At 40.6% G+C, this 18,431-nt stretch overlaps 1 protein-coding gene across 1 annotated transcript in view; it reads right to left on the bottom strand.

Annotated features, from left to right (window-relative positions):
* btbd11b (BTB (POZ) domain containing 11b) overlaps window positions 1-18,431 on the bottom strand; it is an 89,196-nt gene that overhangs the window by 22,022 nt on the left and 48,743 nt on the right. The window contains exon 2 of the mRNA XM_072695545.1: window positions 11,658-11,810. Within this exon, the coding sequence (XP_072551646.1) occupies window positions 11,658-11,810 (153 nt within the window). The remainder of the gene's footprint in view (window positions 1-11,657; window positions 11,811-18,431) is intronic.

The following is an 18,431-nucleotide window of genomic DNA, read 5'->3' on the forward strand; positions in this document are numbered from 1 at the left end:
AACATCCTGTAAAGCTTGACCAACCTTGCCACAATTGCTATAAAAACATTGGTGGGCGGAGCATGGAAAGGTCAATTACACAAGAATGGCAGGATTACAAGGAGCTACTTGATATTCGTGTTTCAGAAAGCATTAAAAGGTCAGACAGAAGTTAAGTATTATGTTCAGCTTCACCAAAAAAGAAACAACAGCAGCAAAGCTGACACCTGCAGACACTATACTAAGACTAAAAGACAAACACAGACAGTCACAGACACACAGCAGACACCGAATGCCCCCAGCACGAGCAGGTAGAAATGGTGATGAGAGGCCTCAGAGATGTGAAAAGGAGACTGGAGTCTTCTCCTGCAGGGCGCTTCTATGGCCAGCGCTCTCATCTCTTATTCATGATGGCCTGTGACATTTCCCGCGAGTCCGAGGGGCAGCCGGAGCTGACTGAGAGTGATATCCACTCTAGATTAATCAGCGGGGAGCCCTTCTTGCACTTTTCCCCCCTCTGTCTTGAGAAGGCCATAATATCCTGCTCCTTAATGGTCATGAAGGTGACCTTCATTCCAAGATTGAGAGCACATGGTGGGAATCCAGCAATACAGTGAAGATGATGTTTAGCCTTGAGCTCTTACTGTGGTTTTGCCATACTAATAAATGCACTGTGCTTACAATTAATACATGGTTGCTGTCACACGAAAAAATCCTCCAAAATGGCCAATTTACCGGAGTAGGGAAAAACTTCTTAGCTTTCAATGGAAGTCAGTGTAAAAATGTACTTTATTCAAAGTCATTTTGGAGCATTTCTATTGTAAAGGACAACTGTCATCTCCAAATCATGTTGAAAAGGAGATACAAGGTTTTGTGTGAGACAATAGCAAAATCTGTATTTGTACATACACATATAAATCTCACATAACCCTTATATACCGTGCATGCTTTACGGTAATGTTAGAAAATGGGTCGCAAAGCAGATATTAGAGGAAGAATTTACAATAGACTGGGATTTCTGCCACTGCTGGTAGACCTGTATGACCATATGCATTGATACACCTGCAGATACAGCTACTCCCTTTACACTACAGCCGTTGGCACGCTCAAATGCAGTCTCTCCTTTTTGCCAACCATTACCATCTGCTTTGAGACCCATTTTCCACACATCCAACAAGACATTCACTGCACCGCACCTCCTCTTCTCAATCTATGAATCCCATTAAACACCGCAGGTATTTATGGCCTGATCATAATATGGTTATTACCACCTTAAACGCGGAAGGTGACTACTTGTCCAGGGAGCTTATAACATATATATGACAAATGTGGTCTCATTTCAAAGTTAAGAATCAAGTTAAGAACAGAACAGAATCTTTCAATTTCTTTTAATGAGCTACAAATGAGACAAAACCCGTCTAAAATGAAGCCCAACTTTTGTTATCATCAGTGATAACTGTGTCTTCTAAGGGTTAACTGTGAAAACTGAGCTGAATAGGTTGTTCATCCTCCCTCCTCTCCAACATGAATAAGGAATGAGCGGTGTGATAGGCAGCAGGTGCGAGGCCTACTTTACTCTGTCACAAGAGTACACAACAAGCTTGTCAAACAAGTATTTTCTTCCATCTTACCTATTCTAATGAAGCTGAGGCTCAAAATGAGCATGAAGTGCTTTTAGAGCTAAAAAAGTAGGTTGTCTGCATTGTAGCAGAAGTTTGTTTCACTCATTAGAATAGTTTTTTTTTCAAAATCAGATACATAAAAACATAAAAAATGTTAAATTTGTTGTATTTGAATGTTTACGTCATGTCTACATCAATGTACTACATTGTGGGATCTGCTATTGGTCATATGGAATGGCTCAGAGAAGTACCGTGGCCAGATGAGTATGGTAAAGACGCCATACACCCCTACACTGACTTCTTTTGGCTTAAAAAATGTAGATAGGTATGTTAGACTAGTGTTCCCTCCCTGCTGGCCTGGTGGTTCATAGGACCTTAAAAAAAAAAGATTAGCATAAAGGCCCTGGCCCTGATGCAGGAAAGCATCCCCACACTGTCACACAATTATTGACTGTTGGTTAGATGTCCATATGTCAGGTTCACACTACAGGACTTTCAGAGTCGATCACTGTACTGCACACTATATCCTTAAACTGAGGTTCTTTAAAATGGTGTAAAGCCATGGACGACTATTTAAGGAGCCATGTTTGTAATAGAGATAGAGATGAGACTGGAGAACCTTTTAAAGGTCACTTGAATGAAGAGGTTCTTACTTTAAAGATTCTTCAGACTAACGTCACTATTACAGACATGGTTCTCTATGGAACTGATCTATGGATGGATCTGAATCACCTTTATTTTTAAGAGTGTACACAACTCGACTTGAAATCGGGAATCATTTAGTCGTTGTGGTTTGCGTACTACTCACAAGGTGTTTCACCAGGAGGAACCCACAGAAGACAAAGAACAGAATAAGGATGAGAAACCCGCTTTCTCTTCACCCCGTGTCTGACGATCTCATTGGCTATAGCTAGTCGCTGTGCTAACTTCCAGTCACAACACTTTTCACACTACCAGATTTAGTGTGTTTTCACACCTACAGTAGGCTTGCTCTGGTCCAGTTAACCAGTTTGTAAACTTGGAGAATTGTATCCAGACCGAGACCACTGAGACCACCTCCTCTCAAGGTTCTGAGTGCGGTTGTATTGGTCCACATCTGAGGGTGATTACTGTATTCACACCTGCCCAAACGAACCGGACCAAGGGTGAGAGCGACGGGCCCAGATATTAAACCTGCTAGATATATGTCAGGATCTTGCAAGGCACTGGCGATCACTCAGACAGCTCTTGGATCGCATCGTTCAGCAGTTTACTCAAAGCCAGTGCAGAACGAATGCCGATTTGCCTCCAAAACCAGCCAGTGACAGGGCTGAAATCATGTAGTGTGAAGCTGGCATTAGTGTGGAATAAATGTGTTAGCTTTATAGCAGATGTAACAGGACCAATGTCCTCCAAAAAAGCTCCACTTTTAACTCATTGGTTCACAGAACATTAATCTAAAAGACTTGGGGTGTTTTTGCAAATGTGAGACATGTTTGACTCAGGTCAGTTTAATGAATTACTTTTTAATGCACATTCATTTATTGTGTAATTCAATTTCTTCCATTTCTGGTTTTCAGCAGGAAAAACAACAAAATTACTACAGACTGAAAGCCTGAAATGTTTTATTAACAGAAAGGTATTATTTCATGTAGGAACTGTGTAGAGTGGATATTAAATAGTAAGTGGTGGCCTGGCCATTAGTCACCAGCAGCGGTGCCAATAACTCCTAAAGCCATGATGTGTAATGAAAGCTTTCTTAGGACAGAGGGAATAGGGTCATTATATTATAGTTATGAGAGGAAACAGAATCTCTCATGAAAACATAGGAAAAAGCACACTGGAAACATAGAAAAGCTCATTGATAGCCACCCACCCATGACATTTTAATGGCCCCCTTCTGGCCAAACCAAATGACCATTCTTTAATGCGGAACAGGTTTCTATCTGACACGGCAGCTAGCTGGGCCTGCTTGTTTCTTTAAAAAGTGAGGACTGTAGTTCCTCTAGGGCTGCTGGTGGAATTAGTGAAGATTAATGCTAAAACCACTATTATCAAGTGTGTAAAATCGACAGCTAGAGCTTAATGGCCGTGGACCTGCCAATGCCGGCATTAACTTCTCGTATTTCTTGCACACATAGATCATTCCAAATTACGTCAATATGTCTGACACTGCACTTAGCATAAACTCTATCTGTATTTTATTTACATTTTATGTGTTTTGCGTCTTCTCCTTTGGATCATTGTCTTGTTGCATTACCCAACTGTGCTTTCAGATCACAGAATCATGATATTCTGATTAAGAGCAGAATTCATGGTTTCTTGAATTGTAGCAAGTCTCCCAGGCCATGAAGCTGCGAAAACATCGCCAATAAACCTATCAGAAGCTTCCAAAGACATTACATCATCATATGGGCTGTCCCAAATTGTTTAAAGGAATAGTAATCTTAGTGTATTTAAACATTTGACTTTGAAGAAAGTAATAAAATTTTAATAATTTTGGTAATCCTAATTGGCCTAAAACGCGAAAAGTTTATTCTAAATCCATGTCAGACAGTGAGAAAAATGCATATGTCTTTTTATAAAGTGTATGTAAACTTCTGGTTTCAACTGTATTTCAACTAAACTTATACAACTAAAAACGTAATGGTGTATCATGTCAGTCAACAAGTACTGCTAACATTAGCAGCATGCCTGCAGCCAGTGTTGAAGAAGTTTACAGAATCATCCACAGACAATAATGACTTAAGTGGAGAAACAGAAAAATCAGCACTCCTTCAAAACACAGAACATTTTATGCTGCTATTATATTCTGCTATCAGTTCACATAAACCACTCACACCCAGCATTAACAAGCATCCTGGGTGATGTGATCATAAGTGGCCAACACAAAGTGCAGATGCATTCAAACCACATTCAGAGTGCTTTTCAAAGGCGCATATGACCACATTACATATGTTAATACAGAGTAAAGAGAGTAAAGTACCGTTAGGTACCAGTACTGTATTACAGGTACTGATACCAGTACTGATGTCAGCTGGAACGTGAACGGTACTCAGCTCTAATTGGAATTCCACAAGGAGGTACTTGGAAACGGTTAAGCTAACGCACCCACTCACATAAAGGCATGCGCTGTTAATTTCTTTATTGGTAATGTATTGTAAGTGTCACAGACACCAACAAACACCCCCCCTCTTCAAACAGATTCAACTCCGCAATAAATAGCAGTGAATTAGGCTTGTTCGAACCCAATAAGCCATCTAGATGAACCAAATCACGCAAGGACTGAGAAAATCTATTCGAATGCAACAGAATGGCCCTTTTTTCATCAGTTTGTCTCTTTCGTCCTCAGCCTGATGAGATGGAATGAGGTTCTGGACTCAGGTCACCGAACATAAAACTGCCTCTGTGCTCCATGCATAACCTACTGCTTTCCCTGCAGCACAGAGGGAGTGTGATATGCCTTCATGTCAAGCAGTTTTCCCTAATAGTTTGATTACATTTGACATAGTCTGTCTCTAACTCTCATGCGCTGTCTCTCACCTTCACTGAGTTCTTCTGTTAATTCATAGCAAGCCAATGCAAAGTCTGGAACGGAAAGGTCTCATTAAATCAAGCGACCTAACTTAACTCAACTTAACTTAAATGATGAAATGCGTTCTGAAGGGACGTAGACTTGCCTAATGCTGACCATAACAGGCAGACTCTTTGAACTGCGGTGGCTCTGCAGAAGGAGATATCACTTACTTACAGTTATATTTGGTTCACTGGACCTTAAGGACAGAGGAAAATTCCAAGCTCAAGTAAAGGGAAGGAGTTACATATGGTACTCCTCAGTTGTTCAATTTTTTAAGCATAATGCCTCGGATGTTCGTGGCTAATGTGAGCCCGAAATGAATTTCGAGCTTCCCTTGGGACAGAGGCTCTGAGAGTGACCTTGCAGGAGTTCGACGTTTGACTGCAATGGCACCCAGGCTTTCATTTTCTGCTCATATATCCTGCAGGACATCAGCATAGACAGCAGAAGAATGTCTGGAACCAAATATGAAATGTATATCTTCTAAGCTGCTACTCTCTCATTCATTGGTAGACATGTAATAGAAATAAGACTGCACTAGCAAAGAGAGCACTTTCCCTGTGAGTTTAATGCATGCTGGTGGAGAAAGGGGTAGCCTCAGCAAGAGGGGAGTGGAGTGACTCCACTGCTACCAGCTGGCAGGCTAGACTAAGTACAAAGGCAAAGCAGATCAATGAATTTTTTTATGCAAGTGTGCGCACACACACACACACACACACACAAAGGGCATGGTCCTGTGTATAAGCCACATGGCTACATACTACAAGCCAGAAGCATGGAGGAAACACAAACTATAAAACAATAAACAAGATCAGTTTCATGTTACATGATCATGAAAAGTAGTATGCATTGAGGGAACCCTGAGGAACCTTCTAGGACTTCAGAGAAGGCTGGTTGATTTCTATGAATTCAATTATACACATTTGCATAATTTTAGCTACTTTTTATTCATTATAATCATGCTTGTTGTTAAAGATCTACAAATACTAGTACTAGTCTTATTTCATTGTTAAAGCAACATTATGCACTAAATGTATTTTACGATTGCAGCTCCAGAATCCAGACTTGTCTTGTTGAGTATTGTGGTGTTCATACTGACTTCTGTATTTAGTCGTATCTAGGCTTAGAGGGATCCTTTGGATCCTAGTCTTTACAAAGTAGCTAAGAGTATTTTCTGAGTGAACAGTGAAGCACTTTTGTAAGTTGCTCTGAATAGGAGCGTCTGCTAAATGCCTTTAATGTAAATATGAATGTTAGTGGATGCTGCACAGACGGTAATAGGTAAATTAGCATCTCTGTCATTCTCACTCTGGGCAGGAACACTACTATGCCACTATGTTAATTTGGTGGAGCTGCTCATAGCAGCCTCAGTCCACATGCTTCTTTCACTTTAATTGATGGTTCTGTATTTACATTTATGTCGTTTAGCTGACAAGGTTAATTGTATTACAGAGGTGGGCCAATGTAGTGTTAGGAGTCTTGCCCAAGGACTCTTATCGAGTGGCAGCTCACTGGTAGGTAGCGGCATTATCTGTTGCGCAACCAACCGCTCAGTATCTCTCAGCTTGTCCAGAAATGCATTTGTCCAGCTGTCCATGAGGCGGTGCTCAAAGCATGATTTGTATTTACAGCAGTGGTGTAAAAGGGAATTACACTCCCTGACTGTAGGGGGAGCCCAAGCGCAAAACATACCAATTTCTTGCATAATGCTGCTTTAAGTTTTAGTTGGTATCATAAAGGCTAACTTATGAACTCTCTGAAAATGATCCAATCAGGACGTTTTACACAGCTGGATCTAGGAACTGTAGATAGAGCTAAACATGCGCACTCATAGGTTGGGACTTCACTAGTAGAACTGAAGGCCTAATGCGTCAGATAAACCCCCAATGTAAACTGATTGCTGAATCAACCAATCACATTCCTGTTTTGTAAAGTATGTAATGAGTTTTGTTTGAAAAAAACATATTAGGCCACTCTAGGCCTTCCGGAAGTCCTACACACATCCCTGAGTGTGAATGTAAGTGGTAGCCCAATAGGATTCATTCAGTTTTTAGAAAAGAAATAGGACTCAAGGACTCTTTACTGAAAGAGACACAGTTGACCTATAGCAAACAAGATAAAATACACTATATGGACAAAAGTATTGGGACACTTGCTCATCCTTTGTTTCTTTTGAAATCAAGGGCATTAATAATAACTGTCTCTACGGTCCAGGGAAGAAGGCTTTCTATTAGATTTTGGAGGAACATTGCTGTAAAGACTTCACCACCCCACCTCATCATCCCCAACTCCCAACTCCCAACTCCCAAAAGTATTGAATGGAGCACCATCCATCATTCCAGAGAACAAAGTGCCTATATAGCCTGGCATTAGGCAGCATGGTGCCAATAGGTTCATGTTTATCTTTTCTACAGGGGCTAGCCAAGCTGTGTATGTGCATTTTCACATCTGTGTCAGCAATGGCTGTAACCTGAAACAGCTGAAAGCATACAATATACAGTGCAGCTTTACACAATATTCACAATATAGTACTACAGTATGTACAGCACATGCTCCTTCTGGGAGCTTCAGAAACACATCCATGTCCACTGTACTCTGCAAGAGCCATGTAATTAAACTCACGTCTCTTAAGTACAAGCATCTCTTAAAATACACTCTGCCCTTTAAGTGTGTTCTGTGATGACCGTCCAAACACACAGAGCGAGTTTCAGTGTGACAGGCCCTGATCTCGCTCTTACTGCGGGCAGCCTGCCGGACGTGTACAGCGTGGGGGAGGGGTGACGTCCCCAAACAGAGGTCAAAATGTCCTCAACTTCTCCCTCAGGGTTACTGAGGACAACAAGCAGTACACAGAGAAAGAGAGAGAGAGAGAGAGAGAGAGAGAGAGAGGCTACGAGACAGAGTGTGTGACAGAGAGAAAGTGAGAGAGGCTACGGCAGAAAGAGAAAGTATAATATAGAGAGTGAGATAAAGGTGAAGCTGAAGGAAATGCCGTACTGAAGTCTCCATGGATACAGTATAAAAGTATAAAAGTGGGCTTGCAAGAGTGTTTTGGAGGAAGTGGGCAGAACTGTCTGCTTTTATCTCCTTCCACTAACAGGTCAGCTTCTTTCCAGAGCAATACAGCTGTAAAACAAACACTGGACAGAGGCTGACTGCACTGCCTTTCTTCCAGTCGTGAACTATGAAGACATTCATTCAGTGCCAGACACAAGGTTCTTTCAGTGATGCTGTAGAAGAACCCGTTTTGGTTCCATAAAGAAGCATTTTATAGGGGATCTGTGAGTGTGAAGAACCTTTAAATTGGTGAAGAATCTTTACATCAAGAGAAGGCCCCCAGAACCCTAGGCTTATTTTGTTTTTAAGACCTAGCATTCAATAATTGCTATAAATAAACCAGATGCTGCTTTAAATATTTCGGTATCTACTATATACTATAAATGGTTTAGTATCTACCATAAATTATTCAGTAATTGCTATAAATGATTTAGCGGCTGCTTTAAATGATTCAGTATATAGTATATATGATTCAGTATGTACTATAAATGATTCAGCGGCTGCTTTAAATGATTCAGTATATAGTATATATGATTCAGTATGTACTATAAATGATTCAGCGGCTGCTTTAAATGATTCAGTATATAGTATATATGATTCAGTATGTACTATAAATGATTCAGTGGCTGCTTTAAATGATTCAGTATATAGTATATATGATTCAGTATGTACTATAAATGATTCAGCGGCTGCTTTAAATGATTCAGTATATAGAATATATGATTCAGTATGTACTATAAATGATTCAGTAACTGCTATCAATTATTTAGCATCTACTATAAATGTTTTGGTGGCGACTTCAAATGATTCAGTATCTAATAAAATCATTCAGTAACTCATAAATAGTTCAGTATGTGCTATATATAGGGCTGAGCGATTCGGTAAAAATGCTATATCACGATATTTGAATTCTTTTTTGCGATAATTTATCACCATGTAATCACAGACTAAAAACATCAGTAGCAACAGATTCTTATAAACTACTGTACAGATTATCTCCCATACTGAGTACGGTTATTTTTATTCAACATCTGCTGCTCTTAATCTAATTAACCCAGTCAATTACACTGTTTGTAGTGAAACCTGCAGCTGATCAGTTAAGAACTGCTTAGAAAAGCATAGTTATCACAATACGATAAAATATCATCATATTTCCCAGCCCTACCTAAACAATTCAGTATCTACTATGTATGATTCAGTATTAACTATAAATGATTCCGTAACTACATACATACATTTAGTAACTACTATAAATCATTCAGTATCTACTATTAATGATTCAGTGACTCTTTTAAATGAATCAGTATCTACTCTAATTCTACTAGAATTCACTCTGCTATAAACTGTTTAGTGTCTACTAATAGTGATCTAGTAACTGCTATAAAGGATTCAGTATCTTCGGGAAATGATTCAGTAACTGCTATTAATGATTCAGTACATGCTATAATGATTCAGTAACTGCTAAAAATGATTCAGTAACTGCTAGAAATGATTCAGTAACTGCTAGAAATAATTCAGTAAAGTACAGTTTATAAGAATATAAAGAATGGAATGTAACACATATAGGCCTGTAGGGTTAAAAGGGTTTAAAGGTTCACAAAAATAGTTCTTTATTGAACCAAATGTTCCAAATCTTCGATGGTATCACTCATAGGTCCTTTTAAAGCACCTTTTTAAAGCTTGTTCCACCAGAGTTTTCAGCTCATGAGTCCAATCTGTGTGTAAAACTAATTTTAAATTTATATTATTATTACCTGTGATATTGATGGTGACCAGAGCAGATTTACTGCTATAAAAGCAGCTGAACTACACAGAAAGGTCACTGGCTTCTTCAGAGATGGATTCTTTCACATTCCAAATCCCATTACTGATGAGTACTTCAAACATTAGCTTTAATCTTTTCCAGCTACTTCCATGAGCGAGAAAAACAGCAGTGTGTGACTTGAATCTCTAATGCTTCTAACTCCAATCTCAGCAGACTGTTGGACTCAAATGACTTCTTAAAAACTGCTGCTGCTTCTCAGGCTAGAACTAACTGTGGCCTTACAGTCACTCGTAAAACATAAGGAGGGAAGCGGTAGTGGGACTGGGAGGCTTATAATAAGGTCATGAGTTTAAATATGCAGAGGTGATGGGGAATGTGTGTGCATGTGTGAGAGAGAGAGATAGATAGAAAGAGGCAGATTTGATTTTGTTGAGTAAACACAGTCCTTATGCGACACTAGACACTAGAGCCCAAAAAATATATCAGTGAGTAGGGTCATTCTAATCCAGCTTTTATACCACCCGATCCCATGCAAAATGCTGATACTGGTCTGATCTTTGTGTTTCTTTAAATAACACAGCCATGATACAGATATGCTGCTGTGTAACACTGAAGTAAAATCACTGTGTGTAAAACCACAGATCATATTATGAGACATTTTGAAATGATTTATTGTATCATGTTTTTTTTATATTTCATATAGTGTTTAGTTTAATATCTTATAATCCAGTCTTGCTGACCTCCCTTATCATTCAGCCCCCAGTTCCTTTAACAATCACTTCACTGCAGCCTCTCGAGAATGGGCTTTGAATAACATCTGTTAAATGTGCCTAGAGGAGAGGACACCAGAGGGAGTTCTGCTGGAACACAGTGGTAAAAACAAAGGACCGGAACTGGATCATGCTTAAAATAACTGATACCTGATCTATTAAAATATGCATGGTTTGGCCTTAATCCCGATACACAGGACTGGATTAGAGCCTTTTATTAACAGTTGATTTAGCAGTCCCAAATTTTGCAAAATCTCGCTAATGAAATATAAACAGACACCACTAGTAAGAAAGAAATGTTGAATACTGGAAAGCTCTGGGAATTCTGCAAGTTCAAAATGGGCAATGAAATCAACTAGCATAGCACTGTTCAGCTAAAAATAATAGTAATAATAGTAGTAATAAAAAAAATAACAATAAGAGTCTTTTGCTATATAAGAGATGCATGTGGATTTTGTTCTTGTTGGATACACTATGTTTTCTCCAGAGCAGATTCAAAGCACAGTTTAGATCGGTAAGTGTTTTTTACTGTTTTTGTTTTAAACAGAGTCACAAAACACAAGTGATATGCGACTTATATTACTATTAATATTTTCTTGATACAAATGCAATTTTCGGATGCTAACAAAAAATAAAATTCAATGTACTTTGGGCTTTGTTTGTTACATCAAGTAAATGCAACAACATCAACAAAGCGGCTCCTTATTAACACAGAAAAGTAATGGCTGCCACTCGTGACCCTGCAGAAACAGGTTCATTCTGACCATATTCAAATATATCAGCTGATAGAATCTGCTCCAGTGACTAATTTTCATGCTGTTCTGGTTTTATCAAACATAATCACACACAGTTTTTTCCAAACGCCATGTGAAGAGATGCCGATCCAGGAGAACAGTGTGTTTACTCACTGAGCTCAGCGATGCTTCCCACACGCGTGGCCAGTAGACACTGCTCTATTGTGCGCAGCTCAGCTTGACTGTAGGCCTGACCATCACCTGCCTTTCCTGACCGCTGTTGCTGCTCTCTGTGCAGGCTCAAACAGTCGGGCAGACTGAGGATTCCTGAGAGAGAGAAAGAGAGAGAGAGAGAGTTAGAGGTACTAAGGAAACGCTGACTTAATGGGAAAACACTTGGCATCAGGAGATGCTAATATGTTTCAGCTCCATTATTCCCTGAAGCACAGCCAAGAGGGACTGCCCACTGCTGAAGCTGTAGAACGTCCAACACAGCACACTTTACACTTTCCCATGGCCTCCATACCACAAACCTGGCTGCAGGCGGCCTGCGCTCACTTTTCATTAGTCATACTACAGACCCTCAACACCACTCAAAGTGTGTTCTTAAGCTAGGAGGGCATGATTTATCAGGAACAGCTGATGTACAGGCACAGGCTTTGATAAAGGTTTTAATCAAGTGTATTTGTTTTTGTTTTCGTACTATTTTACACAAAAAAATTCACAAAGCATCATGCAAAAGTTTGGGCACCCCAAAAGATTTGACCTTCACATAACTTAGACATAACGTCTTAGGCTGTAATTAGCTGGTTAGAGTTAGGACTTGTTTGTAGCTAGAAAACGGCAGGTGATGCAAATATCAAAGCTTTCTAAAAACTTGGACTCTGTGTTTGAATGTACTCCATAATCCGATAACTGCAGAAGATCAGATTGTGTCAGTAATCTAATCAATGTGTTTACATGCACTTGAGTAATCAAATAATAGGAAATATCCGGGTCTACATGAGAAGGCCAGCTTTGCACTTATACTTTGTACTTAAATGTACACTGTCCCACAGGTTCTCTGTAGGATCGCTGCTTGCTTTTTTACCTGCAGACTAAGAAATCTGAGATAAGTCCGGTAAAAGAGAGTACATGCCCTGAGAAATCCTGAGACATTATTTAGCTAAAATCCAGCTCTCTTTATTGGATTTCCTAATTGAATTTCTAGATATTGCTCTGAAATCAGAGTATGCTGTTCACATGACCAATCAGAAAACTGCATGTGCATGTAGACATACTCACTGTCCCAAAAATCAGCAGCCAGAGGCTAAAATTACTGATGTCCTCAAAGCAGGAGAAGGCTTAGAGGATAAACACTAAGAATAAACATTTTCTGGTGCTCTGCTTCTTCTCTCCCTGTCTTTTTGTGTTGTTAATCAGTACTCTAAGTCCACACGGTACAATAGCCTTGACCTTCCTGAACGTCTTGCAGTCAGGCAGACAGGCTTCTGATCCAAGACAGTATAAGGTGAAAGACTTGGCTAACTGCTCTCTATCCACACTCTCTGACAAGGCGACTGTCGGAGGCTATTATGTTTCTGGACACGCAGCAATTACAGTAGGGAACAACATGTTCCTGTCATTGGCGATAAACACAGCACCTGCTGGTAATACAGTGTTCAGGTCAATGAGTTCACAACCTGATTGGCCAATGGATTCACTTTACTTCAATCCAAGGTGAAAAGTCCTGATTATGGCATTACTTAATAATCTTATATTATCATATTCATATAAGTCAGTTATATGAATCCTAGTTCCCCCATTAACTAACCTACAATATATGGACAAAAGTATTGGGACACCTGCTCATTCACCCTTTCTTCCAAAATCAAGGGTAACAAAAAAAGAGTTTACCCTGCTTTTGCTGAAGTAACTGTCTCTACTGTCCAGGGAAGATGGCTTTCTATTAGATTTTTGAGGACAATTGCTGTGAGGATTTGACTGCATTCAGCGACAAGAGCATTGTTGAGGTCAGGATGTTGGATGAGCACCACCCCACCCCACAAGAATATTGGATGGAGAAGCATCATTCAGAGAACACAGTTCAATGCTGGAGGGCTTTATACCCCTCTAGCTCACACCTGGCATTAGGCATGGCGCCAGTAGGTCCATGTTGTTTATGTGCTCCAGAGAGTCCTATTCTATTGCTGATATTTCTCTACAGGCCCTAGACAAGCTGTGTGTGTATGTGTGTGTGCACATAAAGTAGTTAAAGTAGACTTAAAGTAGCTGAATACACTCATTAGAAGGGATGTCCACAAACATTTGGACATATAGTGCATTTAACACAGCTAAACCATCTCATATAGATGACGCTGTCGGAAAATTGGATTCACCCCCATTGTTGTGTTCCCTTCACTCCCCCTGCCGATGAGCGGGGCTGGAACCAGCAGTGTGTTAAATTATGATGTGACATAAAACGATGACTCCCTTCCTGCAGTCAACAAGGGAGCCCTTTGTTTGAACTGTTTCATTTACAGTTGTGAGGTAAACACAATTTCAAGGGAAGTCAGAGGCTGACATTGATCAACCCACTCTGCTACACCAGCCCCCACCCCCCTCCTTCCCTCAACATTTCCCCATTACAGGGAAGAACTGGGCCTCCACTGGAAACGTACACTTTGAAAAAGCTCATTACAGCTCTTATCAGATGAGTTTATTTAAATTACGGCATTACTACACATACAGTGCGGCTCTGATACGGATCAGAAAGTCATAAAAGCCTCTTTTACAGTCAGCATGTTTTGCTTGGTGAGGGAAAATACATCCTTGAAAAATTCACCCCTGGGTTGCCATGGAGACAGGGCAGGGGCGCAGGGGTGGGTTGCTTGCCTGCGGCAGGGGAGGGATATCAGGTGTTTAGAGATGCAGAACCACACCTCACTGCTCAATAGCCATGGTCTGCTGTACTTGTGTGTGTGTGTGTGTATGTGCGCGTGTGTGTGCACATGTGTGTGTACTCCACAGAGACTATATGCCAGGCCTGGAGTGTGTATGCAAACAAGAGATATGTCTGGCTTTTAATGCAGGACAAATCATCCCAGGACACTGGAGGCCATACTGTACACTCAAGTAACCCAACAAGCAATGGAATCCCCTATATTATCACCATTGTGCAAAAAGCTTGTGTATCCATTTTAGACTTTCTTGCTTTCTGATATAATTTAAATATTAAAATATTAGGACAAATGGGCCAATAGAAATGCTACAAAATAACTTGGACATCCAATGAAAGTTATTTCATTTTTTTCCACCTCCTTAGCCGCTTTGGATGTACTTGGTTTTGCGTGATTAAAACGATATACAAAGCCTAGGCCACAGCCAAAGTAGTCCTATGACTGTCCTATGACTGTCCTATGAAAACTCCTTCTCAGTAGCTGACAGGCTAGTAACAGGCTATGTAGTGAAATCACCAGAAAACCCCTGCAGTTGTGGTGCGAAACATTTTCATGGTGCTGATTTTTTCATTTCGCTTTTTAGGTGCGCAGAGAACTGTGGGTAAGCGATGGCTAAGAAGGATACATCTTCAAAGACGCTCCAAAAATAGGCTGCATTTCTAGGCTGTATACAAAAAGCCCTTCACTTTAAATCAGCTCTATACCACACAGAGGCCGAGAATCGCGGCCTAGGTTTTGTAACACAGCTCTAGTCAGTATGATTATGGACTTGGGTCAGTGCACAGGGTCAGCCATGCTACAGCACCCCTGGAGTAGAGAGTAATGACCTTACTCAAGGGCCCAATAGTGGAAGCTTAGTGGATCCAAGCACTGAACCCTGAACCTTGTGATCAAAAACCCAGCACGCTAACCACTGAGCCACCCCTGCTCCCAGGCATGATCAGAGTGGCTTAGATTAGCTTAGAATGGCTCCTAATATGCAACCTTCATCTGAGTTAAAAGACTCTTTTTCAGAATACCACAGAACATAAAAGGGTGTAAACAATCACAGCCATTGGTGGAAAACTACACAAGCCCTTAAATCTGAAGCTAGTTAAACCTCCTTTCTTGACAGTAATCTAACCCAATGCTTTCTGTAACTGCTGAGGGGTCCTGGAGGTAATTTGGCCCGTTCTCTTTTTCAGTTCATGTATACAATGGAATGTCTTGCTTGAACGGACTGCTTCAGATCATACCATAGCATTTCTGTGCTGTGGAGGTTAGGACACTGACTAAAGATGTACTTTGTTGATGATTTATTCTTGTGTTTTTGATTCTTATTAAAACGCCATAAATCAAATCTTTTTGGTGTTTTATTTCCCTGGCAAGGCCTGGCCTGATCTTCTGCTGTACAAACATAACATCATGCAACCTTCTCATAACCTAATCTAGTCACAGAACAGTGCTCCAGTAGTGATGTGGAACATCTAGATGAACCTAGCCAAATCTGAGATGACGATTTTGATTTAATATTTTAAAATAATGACTTTTGTACCATTTCATCATTTACTACTTTTTAGAGGTGAAGGGTCCAGTACCCTGTGAACAAGGCATGAGGCCGGCAGCCGGTGCTGTAGCAATGCTAACATAATAGTTATAGCATTATATATATATATATATATATATATATATATATATATATATATATATATATATATATATATATATATATATATATAAAAGCAAGGAGACAGGTTCCTACAGGAGTACTGTGACCAAAAAATACTAAAATCATGGGGAACATAGCCTTCATCATAACATCATAACAACTACCACCCACTTCATTCAACTACCTCCTTGCTATTACCCTCATTACCCATTATATCAGCTCCACTAACCATATAGAAGTCAGGACCTCACAGGACCACCACAGGACGGCTATTATTTGGGTGGTGGGTCATTCTCAGCACTGCAGTGACACTGACATGGTGGTGGGGTGTTAGTAGTGTTAGTTAGTGTGTTGGTGGTACGAGTGGATCAGATACAGCAGTGCTGCTGGAGTGTTTAAACGCCGCCAACCAGAAATATCCTGCCGAAGATTCTGACATTCATCAGTGTTTTCTTACTTGGGTTTCGTTCAGTTTAAGAGAATAGTGGGATCCATCATTATAAGAGCAGAGCTGTGATCAACTCTGCACCTTAAAAACACATCATGAATGAGGCATAGCGTCTGGTGTGTGTGTGTGAGAGAGAGAGAGTGTGAAGAACCTCTAAACTGTTAAAGAACCTTTACATAAAATAATGGTTCTTAAAACCTCCAGTAGGTCAAAGAACCCTTTTTTTAACCTTACCCTATCTGCTACTGCACCAACCCACCAAAAGGAACAGCTGAGTGTGTAAGGAGGACCTGGCAAGAGACCTTACTGCTTGTACCTCCTCCACCCAGTGACTCCAGAGCCAAGTGAACAGCTCAGTGTGCTCTGAACAGTTCTACATGGCAAACGAGGGTGCCAGGCTCTGGTTCAGCCAGCCTGAAACACTTAAAGCAGCGGGTGGTGGAGGCTGGCATTTCGTGTGCTCACTTTCACCACTCCGATATCTTTTTTACTTCTGAGGTAAAAGATTGAAATTACTAGCAGGCTGCAAAGACTGCACATGCACACACACACACACACCTTTAATGTGCTGTGCGTGTAAAATGCCCGGCATGACGGCCTGCCTGCCTGCCTCTGATCTCTCCTTTACTGAAGGCGAGAGTAAGAGTAGCGAGGCAGAGTGTGTCTGGCAAGCTCCTTCTGTGGAGCGATGAAGATCATCTGTATATTTCTTCTTTATTTCTTCTCTCTTCTGACATTTAGCCCACTCCCTGTCAACTGAGAGAAGGGAATTTGTTTACCAGTGAAAATGTGATGAAAAGCTGAACAGCGGCTTGGTCAAACGGGGTTTATTTTTCAATCAGGTTTTGTTTTTAACAGCTTGCTCAATCCCACATTTTACCGGTTTCACCGGTCTCATGGGTTCATACAGAACCACTGTGACCAGAAAAAGACGAAGATCATGGTGAATATAGCCTTCATCACAACTTAACACCAACCAGCCACTTCATTAAACCCACCTCCTTGGTTCTACTCTAATTACCCATCCATCTGTTTCTCTGCATACTTCGTTAGTCACCTTTCACCATGTTCTTTAATGCTTGGGACCCCACAGGACTGACCACCACAGAGCAGGTAGGTATTATTTGGATGGTGGATCATTCTCAGCACTGCAGTGACATTGGCGTGGTGGTGGTGTGTTCTATATGTGGATGAGACACAGCAGTGCTGCTGGAGTTCTTAAACACCTTAGCGTCGCTGCTGGACTGAGAACAGTCCACCCACTAGAAATATATCCAGCAACAAACAGAATCTTGAGGGCAGCGTCCTGTGAGCACTGATAAAGGAGTAGACGGTGACCAACAAAATGTCTCTGACATTACGTCTACAAAGTGAATCAACTAGGTAGGAGTGTCTTATAAAGTGGACAGTGAGTGGACAGACACAGTGTTTAAGAACTCCAGCAGCACTGCCACCAGCTCAACAGACACTATGAACACACCATGTCAGTGTAACTGCAGTGCTGAGAATGAGCCATCACCCAAATAAATAATACCTACCTGCTCTGTGGTGGTCAGTCCTGCGGGGTCCTGAGCATTAAAGAACAGGCTGAATGGAGGCTAATAGAGTATGCAGAGAATCAGATGGACTACAGTCTACAGTCCTATACAGTAAATGGAGCTGATAAAATGGACAATGAGTGTAGAAACAAGGAGGTGGTTTTAATGAAGTGGCTGGTCAGCGTATACTGATATACTATAAAAATGAAATAATGGGCCTCTTTCGTTAATATCTTCCTAAGAATTTATTTAAATGTGTCCTTGAGAAAAATACTAAGAAACTCTAATAAAAAAGCACTGTTAAATGCCAAACTTTTTTCAATGGTCTGTGAATAAGGTCCAATGTTTTCCCACAGCCCTGAGTGCAAATTACAC

Source organism: Salminus brasiliensis, chromosome 13 (genome assembly GCF_030463535.1).
Source record: "Salminus brasiliensis chromosome 13, fSalBra1.hap2, whole genome shotgun sequence".
Lineage (NCBI taxonomy): Eukaryota > Metazoa > Chordata > Actinopteri > Characiformes > Bryconidae > Salminus > Salminus brasiliensis.